Genomic DNA, 9320 nt, shown 5'->3' on the forward strand with positions numbered 1-9320 from the left:
GGACCTTGCTCCGCACAGAGGAGGCATGGAATGCATTCTCATAGCTTTGTCTACATTTTGCCTAAAAGAATTTTCTTACTGCTGTTGAACTATTTTAGGCTTATTTCTGATTTCCACACCCTAAATAAATATTAGCTCTGTTTTCATTATGGAAATGATAAAATACACACCCAAATAAAGAGACTAGTAAAAAGAATCTCCATATGAATTGTATATGTTTGTGTGTGTATGTCTGAATATTGTATAGCTTCAATATTTATTAGTGTACCAATTTGTTTATTCTATCTCTCTGTATCAATTAACTATACATTGCAAACCAACACCCTAAAACAGATTGATTTAATAAATTAATATTAATTATTTAAAAAAAAAGAAATACATCTGATGACTGCAGCCTCCAGAATGTTCTGAATGATGAACTTCTGAATAGCTTTGTTTTTAGGCATACATTGGACGCAGTTCATGCAGCGAGTAGGCTGCACATGGCCTGAGCTCTTTTTGTCATGACTGTCATTCCTTCTTTTCTTTGTCATCTTGGAAGCAAGGATGGAAGAGCCTTTCTTTCCTTCCCTTCTTTCCTTCTTTTCTTTCTTTCTTTTCTTCCCTCCCTCCCTTCCTTCCATCTTTCCTTTCCCTTCCTTCGTCCTTCTCTCCTTCTTTGATTTGTCATATTAGGATAATTCTGACCTCATCAAACAAGTTAGAAAGTGCTTCTTCCTCTTCTATTTTCTAAAACAGATTGGGTAAAGTTGGTGCTAATTCTTCTTTAAATGTTTATTAAGATGCTTTAATAAAACCACCTGGGCCTGGATATAGCTTTTCTAGGAGCTTTTAAATTAAAAATTAATTTAATGGATATAAACATTCAAATTATCTATTTCATCGTGATCAAGTTCTGGTAGCTTATGCTTTTCAATAACTGGCCCAATTTCTTTAAATTGTGAGCATAAAGTTAGTAATGGTATTTTCTTATTAATGGCTGCAAAATCTGTCATCATATCCCCTTTTTCATTCTTGATATTGGTAATTCGCATCTTCTTTCTTTTTTATCTTTGTCAGTCTTGCTAGAGGTTTATTAATTGTATTGATTTTGTTCAAATAACTAGCTTCTTGTTTCCTTGATTTTTCTTTTGTCTTCCTATTTTAAATTTTATTAATTTTTGTTCTTATCATTATTCTTTCCTTTTCCCTGGATGATTAGAATTTATTTTATTTTCTTTTTCTAATCTCTTGAGGTAGAAACTTAATTTGTTGATTTCAGGCCTTTAAAAACGCTTTTAGTGTAACTTTTCAGTGCTATAAATTTCCCTCCCAGTGCTGCTTTAGTTATATGCCATAAACGTTGATGTGTTGTATTTTCATTTTCATTCAATTCTATTTTTTTTTAATTTTTGAGACTTTTTCAAAAACCCATGCATTATTTAGAAATACTTTTTAAAATTTTCCAAATTTTTACAGATATTCCTGTTGTCTACTTGTTACTGACTCTTATTTTTATTGCATTATTATCAAAGAGCATACTATGTTCTCTGATAATTATTTTCTTCCTTTTTTTATTTTATTTTATTTTTTGAGACAGAGTTTTACTATGTTGCTCTCGGTAGAGTTCTGTGGCATCACAGCTCACAGCAACCTCAAACTCTTGGGCTTAAGCAATTCTCTTGCCTCAGCCTCCCGAGTAGCTGGGACTATTGGTGCCTGCCCAACGCCTGGCTATTTTGTTGTTGTTGTTGTCATTGTTGTTTTAGCAGGCCTGGGCCAGGGTTGAACCCACCAGCCCTGGTGCATGTGGCTAGCACCCTAACCACTGTGCCATGGGTGCAGGGCCTCTGATAATTACCTTCTTTTACATTTTGTCTGTTTTATAGAACCAGGGTATCATCTTTTTTGGTCAATGTTACATGTATTCTTGAAAAGAGTGCTTATTCTGCTGTTTTGACTTGTAGTATCTTGTAAGTGTTCATTAGATCCTATTGGTTGATGGTGTGGTCTAGTTTTTCTATACCTTTGGCGATTTTCTATCAATTGTTGAAAGACATTAAGTGCACAATTATAATTGTGGATGTTTTGGCCCAGTGCAGTGGCTCATGCCTGAAATCCTAACACTCTGGGAGGCTGAGGCAGGTGGATTGCTTGAGCTCCTGAGTTCAAGACTAGCCTGAGCAAGAGTGAGATCCCATCTATACTAAAAATAGAAGAAAACTGAGGTAAGAAGATAGCTTGAGCCCAAAAGCTGGTGATTGCTGTGAGCTATCATGACACTATGGCAGTCTACCCAAGGCAACACCTTGAGACTCTGTCTCAAAATAAATAAATAAAGTTGTGGCTGTGTCTATTTCTCCTTTCTGTTATATCATTTTTGCTTCATGTATGTTGACATTCTATTGCTTTATTGCTCAGGTCATATTATTTAATCCACTTTGACAATGTCTGTCTTCTGGTTTGCACATTTAGACTATTTACATTCAAAGTAATTATTACTATTTTAGGGCTTACAACCACCATCTTATTGTGTATTTTCTGGGTCTTTCCTCCTGTGTTTTCTATTATTCTACTTCCCTTTTCTTACCTTCGTATGGATTATTTGAACATCTTTTAAAATTTCATTTTGATTTATTTATCATATTTTTGAATACATCACTTTGAATAGTTTTGAAAATTGTTTCTCTGAGTACTGCAATATACACACAGAATTAACACGGTCTACTAACATCATACTTTACCACTTCAAGTCAAGTGTAGTAATCTTACTTCCATTTATGTCCTTTAACCTTTTCTACTTTTAAAATATAATTGTCTCAAGCATTTCCTTGACATACACTGAACACCGCCTCAGAAGGTATTATGATTTTTGTTTTAAAATTCAATTGTGATTTTAAAAACTCATGAAAAAAGGATATATATATATGTACATATATATATGCATATATATATTGCTAATTTTACCCATTCTATTCTTGTCTTTTCTTTTTGAAATTATACGTCTTTTTCTATCATCATTTCCTTTCTGTCTGGGGGACTTGCTTTAGTCATTCTTTAGAAGTTAAGTCTGCCAGCAATAAATTCTCTTCATTTTCTTCCATCTGAGAATGTCTGTATTTCCTATTCATGCCAGAAGGATATCTTCATTGGCAACAGAATTCATGGTTAACAATTATCTCCTTTCAGCACACGAAATATGTTGTGCCACTTACATCTGGTCTCCATGGTTTCAAATGAGAAATCTCCTGCCATTCAAATCAGTATTTCTTTATAGGTAATATGTAATTTCTGACTGGTTGATTTCCAGACTTTTTATTTTTCTGTACATTTTTACTTTACTCTGTCTTTAGTTTTTTTAGGCTTTTAACCATGATGTGTCTTGGTATGGATTTCTTTGGATTTATCGTGGTTGGGATTTACTTACCATCTTGAACTGTGGGTCCAAGTCTTTCACAGAATTTGGGAAATTTTCAGCCATTTAAAAAAATTTTTTCTGTGTCTCACAGTCTTTCTAAAGCCTCAGTGATATGAATGTTAGATATTTCATTACTGGCCACAGGTCTCTGAGGCTCTGTCCATGTTTGTTTGCTTGTTTTAATTGAATTTTTATTTTTAACATGAATGAGAATTTTTTTTTTTTTTTTTTTGGAGACAGCTCTGTCACCGGGGCTAGAGTTCAGATGACTCACCTGAGCTGAGTCATCTCAGCTCACTGCAATCACAAACTCCTGGGCTCAAGCAATCCTTCTGCCTTAGCTTCCTGAGTAACTAGGACTACAGGCACCTGCCACTATACTTGAATAATTTCTCTATTTTTCTATAGAGACTGAGTTTCACTCTTGCTCAGGCTAGTTCAGACTCCCGGCATCAAGTGATCTTCCCTCCTCAGCCTCCCTTAGTGCTAAGTTTACAGGCATGAGCCACCATGCCTGGCTGTGAGATTTTTGGTTTTCTTTTTAATGGTGATTTTAGTTTCATAGTTTCCATTTGGTTTTTTTTTTTTTTTTTTTCTTTAAAGTCTTCTACTTCTTTGGAAAATTCTTTCTTTTTTTTGAGACAGAGTCTCTCTTTGTCGCCCTCAGTAGAATGCCGCAGCATCACAGCTCACAGCAACCTCAAACTCTTGGGCTCAAGTGATTCTCTTGCCTCAGCCTCCCAAGTAGCTGGAACTACAGATGCCTGCCAATGCCCGGCTATTTTTTGTTACAGTTGTCATTGTTGGCTAGCTGGCCTGGGCTGGGTTCGAACCCACCACCTTTGGTATATGTGGCTAGTGCCGTAACCACTGTGCTATTTTTAAAAAATCATTTCAAATGTGATTGTTCATTGAAGCCTTTTTGTCACAGCTGCTTTAAAATTCTTTCTGGATCATTCCTGTATCTGTGTCATCTCAGTGCTGGCATTTGTTGCTTATCTCTTCTCATTCAAGTTGTGATTTTCCCTCTTTTGGGTGTGATGGGCGATTTTCCAGTATTTGCTGGATGTTTGGTATAGTATGTTAGGAGACTCTGGATCCTGCTTAACTCCTCTACTTTAGCACAGTTGCCCTGTTTGGCTTTACTGCGTAGGCTCTGGCCTACTTTGGGCTGTGGTTCCAAAGGTGATTTAGTTTTCAGAGCCCTGACTGTGCTACTCTGGTCTGCTCTGTTTACGTGGTACCCTTGGCGTTCACGCTGCCTCCTGCTAGTGTTGTTTGCATCAGTGCTTCCCACACTGCCCAGCACAACAGCTCTTCCTCATTGGTCAAGCCTCATCCAGAAGAGATATTTTCTTTTTTTCTTTTCTTTTCTTTTTTTTTTAGAGACAGAGTCTCACTTTGTCACCCTCGGTACAGTGCTGTAGCATCACAGCTCACAGCAACCTCCAGCCCTTCAGCTTAGGCAGTTCTCTTGCCTCAGCCTCCCAAGTAGCTGGGACTGCAGGCGCCCACCACAATACCTGGCTATTTTGTTGTTGAAGTTTGGCCAGGGCTGGGTTTGAACTCGCCACCCTTGGTATATGGAGGCAGCGCCCTACTCACTGAGCCACACACAGGTGCTGCCCAAGAGATATTTTCTTTACAGTTTCTTCTACCCTCAAAGAGATGAGATGATTGGTGTGTAGCAAGCAGACTTCATCAAACTCAATCCTGTACACAGTGAGTTAGATATGCCCACAGGTTCAAAGTTCCCAATTTCTAAAGTATTTTGCATCCATGCCAGGCGGTAGCGCTGAATCTAGAAAGTATTCTGGGCCAGAGTGGACATCTATGAACTACTCACACTGTTACCATATCTTGTGTTTCCTTACTTTATTTTTACTCAGATGCCTCCCATCATGCTCCTGACATCTGGTTTTAAACTATCCATATTTTCCATGCTTGCTCTCACCCTCACCCCCAACCTCTCTAATACCTGTGTCTCTGAAGCACAGTGTACCTTTCCATTCCCATCACACGTTATGTTTCATCAAATTCAGTACTGTCCATGAGATTTTATTTGCCATCCACAACCTTGTGTTGAATGTGAGGCTTCCCTTGTGTGTTACCCATCCCCTCCAGGATGGCTGCATGGATACCAAGGCCCCGAGTTGCATTCCTGAGGGTCTTCCAACATTTCCAAACGTCAGTGTTCAGCTCTGCACATCTTCAGCACCTAAACCTCCGCAGGCAATCACTCATCCATTCACTTGTTTCATCATCTTGCCAGCACTTATCATGTGTCAGACACTATGTTGCTGCTGGAATATAGCTCAAGAAGCCTCCAGGCCATCTGGGGAGATTGATCCATAAACAGACACAATCCAAGATGATCCATAGAGAGAAATATAGAGTGATAAGTGTAGCAAAGGAAGTTCCATCCTGCCCAGGGGAGCCAGAGAACATATCCTAAGACAGGAAAGACCCTACTGCTGTGGCCCCCAGCCCCCAGGCCATGGACTGGGAACCAGGCTGCACAGCAGGAGGTGAGTGGCTGGTGAGCAAGTGAAAAAGTTTCATCTGTGTTTACAGCCCCTCACCATTGCCCCCATCACCACCTGAGCTCTGCCTCCTGTCAGATCCACCTACCCCCCACCCTCTGGTCCATGGGAAAATTGTCTTCCATGAAACTGGTCCCTGGTGCCAAAAAGGTTGGGAACCACTGATCTACAGCACTCCCCAAGGATGAGTAGGAATTAGTCACATGAAAGGGAGAAGGGAATCCTATGTTCAGAAGACATACATTGTATCAAGTCAGAAGGGGTAACCACTTGTCACCTGGCCTGGCCATTGCTCAGGATCCGTGTGCAGGTGTGGTATAGAAGGCAGCCAAGACAGAACTGGACAGTGGGGCTCTAGGTGCAGGTGCGGAGTTGTTTGCCCAAGGGCACTGAGCAGACACTAAAGGGCTGAAGGCAGGGGAATAACTTGGCCAGGTTGTGTGTTGGGAATCTCTCTCAGGCTGCTGTGTGAGCCTGGAAGTAACACCAACAAAAATAACCAATACATTGACAAAACCACTCCTCTCAGTGCTGCCAGAACTATCCCTAGACCACTGTGCTTTGGGGTGCTGCTTGAGCAGGGGCTGCTGTTCTGCAGATGGCTGGAAGGAAAATCAGCAGTATAACACAGGCTCCGAGGGGGATGGGGAAAAGACCTGAGGTTTTGAATGCACCTATCAGAATAGCCAGCTGAAAATCTATCATCAGCTACCAGAAAGCAAAAATGGTGCCCCTGTCTGCTCCCTTGGGTTGCTTATTTAGAATTTCTTTCCCCTTCAGACCAGTCCACAGGGCCTATTTCAACTGGATTTGTCCCAGGGCAATGGTCAGTATAGACTAATGAGGCAACCTCAGGCCTTGGAGTTAGGCAGACCTGGGATGCATGTCCACCGGATCGTGTTAGCTTCTCTGAACCCCAGCGCTCCTCTGGAGATGCACATGCCCACACCTACTTGCTGGATTATGTGAAACTTAGAGATGATGTTGGCAAGTGCCTGGTGCAGAATAGGTTCATACTCAATTAATGTGAGCCATGGAGAGTGCAGGGCCCTCTGCAGGCGAAGGCTCTCCCTTTGAAAGCCCTCAACAAAATGATGACAGCTGATGTAAAGACGGGAGTCAGGACCTCCAGGAAAGATTTATGACAGCCTCTTCTGTAATGCCCCAAACTAGAAACAGCTCTTCAAAAGGAAAATATTTGCAGGAACTGTGGTTTTTGTCCCTAAGGAATATTAGGCAGCTAATCTCTCTCTGCAAAGAAAACTAGAGAACATTCACGAAAAGCATGCATTGCAAAAAATAATGTGCCATATTATATGTATTATGGTTTCATTTGTGTAGGATTAAAAGAATAAAAAACCCAGGTCTGTCTCAGAGTATATGGGTATTCTACAGGCAAGTGGGATGGGAGGAAGAACACACCCCAGAATGCCAATAAAGCTGACCTCAGAGAGTTAGGCCTCAGGAAGTTGATAGATCATTAACCCTAAACTCTATCACTATATTAGACATGAATTCCAGATCTCTACATTATAACCTATAAGTTATTCAACTTTTCCAACCCTCACTCTTTCTTTGTAAAATGGGAACAATCCTCTTCCTCCCAGAGTTTTGAAACTTACACGCATTAATTCATTAATTCAGTCCATAAACCTAGACTGAGAAGCTGACATGGGCCCGGCATTGTGCTGAGACTTCACATACCTCTTCCAGCTAATGATACATGGCAGGCATGTTTGCTTGCCTGGCTACACAAACAAGTGACCAACAGTGGCACTCCTTGCTTTGTGGCAAAAAGGAAGCTCCGGGGAAGATTTTAGGGGTCTTAAATTTTCGGTGTCTTTCCACTTGGCCTCCTAGGGAGCCCCTGCTCACACAGAGGGGTCTGGCACAGGCTGTGCCTCCCTGCTTGGCACTCTCGGCAGCAGCGCCCTCTGCCTGGTGTGTTTCAGACGCAAAGCCGGAGAAGAAACATGGGGTAAGATGCTCCATAGCTGTGATGTTCACCTACCTGATTCTGCTCACTGCAGGAGCCGGGATACTGGTGATTCAAGGTAAGGAAGGCTCAGTCCTGTGTGGTTCCTCCTCAGAGAAATTGGTCCCCTGAAGCAGGCTCAGGCTGAGTGGAGAGCCCTGGAACCACTGTGGTCTATCTGCGGGGAAAAAGTCCTCAGCCCATGGCAGCCAGAGTGATGGGAGAGTGAAGAGGAGTGTGTTTTGTGTATAAGTGTGTGTGAGAGAGAGAGAGATGGAAAACTCACTGTGAGCCTGGGTGGGTCTAAAGCAGTGAAAGATGTGATGATTTCACACGGAGAATGCCATGTATATCTGACATCAAGGACTCCCAGCCTCTGAGTGGAAATGGGCTTTGTTGATCCAAATGTTGATTTGAACATGTATTTACTTTCAAAGTATTCCAATTCCAAATGTCAAAGTCATGAAACAATTCCACCGGTAGATTTTGCATTCGCTCAAGAATATTGCACACAGTTGTCATAAGCAGCTGTCATAGACATATTAAGGCGACACATGAATGTTGCTCATACATATTTAGATCAGACTAGCATGTCAGTTGCAGTGCCTTGACACCCTAGGTATGAGGGAAGGTCTATAGTGCAAAATTTGGAGATTGATCATGGATACAGGTTTGGGCCATGCTGGAATGTTCTGTGGATGTGTGATGTTATGTCTGAGTGTGAAGAACGTATCTTCAGGACATAGAAAAAAAAAGACGTAGAAAAAGCTCTGTGTTCACACTAGGTCTTGACAACACATGGAATTTGTGTTTATGGATTCAGGGCCTATGGAAGTGATGCACGTGTGACACAAGAATGTCAGGGAAGGCTGGGCACAGTCTGACATGACGGCTCACATGTATAAACCTAGCATTCCGGGAGGCCAAAGCAGGTGGATCCCTTGTGCTCAGGAGTTTTATACCAGCCCGAGAAAAAGTGAGATCCTATTTTTATGAGAAAAAAAAAAGAGAGAGAGAAAATTAGCAGAGCATGGTGGCCTGTGCCTGTAGTCCCAACTACTCAGGAGGCTGAGGCAGGACAATCACTTGAGCCCAGGAGTTTGAGGTTGCAGTGAGCTGCAGTCCACTCCACTCTAACCCTAGGGTGACCAGACGTCCCGATTTTGGCGGGACAGTCCCGCTTTTCAACAATTTGTCCCGGACCCCTGGCGGTTTAAAAAAGTCCCGATCTTTGGAAAGAATGCACAAACGGGCTGGAAAACAAGAAGGGAATATACGGTTTTCTGCCGCCATATGGCTATTTCGCCAGAATATGAGTTTTATATTATTTTTGTTAATTTTATAATGTTAAACTGTAATAAATAATTGCTAAGAAGTGATTATCGAGAACTGCTTATCAAAGTTT

General features: G+C 41.3%; 1 protein-coding gene across 1 annotated transcript in view; it reads left to right on the plus strand.

The window, feature by feature from the left end:
- MARCO (macrophage receptor with collagenous structure) overlaps positions 1 to 9320 on the plus strand; it is a 44231-nt gene that overhangs the window by 12706 nt on the left and 22205 nt on the right. The window contains exon 2 of the mRNA XM_003792650.3: positions 7893 to 7994. Coding sequence (XP_003792698.2) covers positions 7893 to 7994 — 102 coding nt within the window. The remainder of the gene's footprint in view (positions 1 to 7892; positions 7995 to 9320) is intronic.

Source organism: Otolemur garnettii, unplaced genomic scaffold (assembly GCF_000181295.1).
Source record: "Otolemur garnettii isolate 467f Iridium unplaced genomic scaffold, OtoGar3 scaffold00059, whole genome shotgun sequence".
NCBI lineage: Eukaryota > Metazoa > Chordata > Mammalia > Primates > Galagidae > Otolemur > Otolemur garnettii.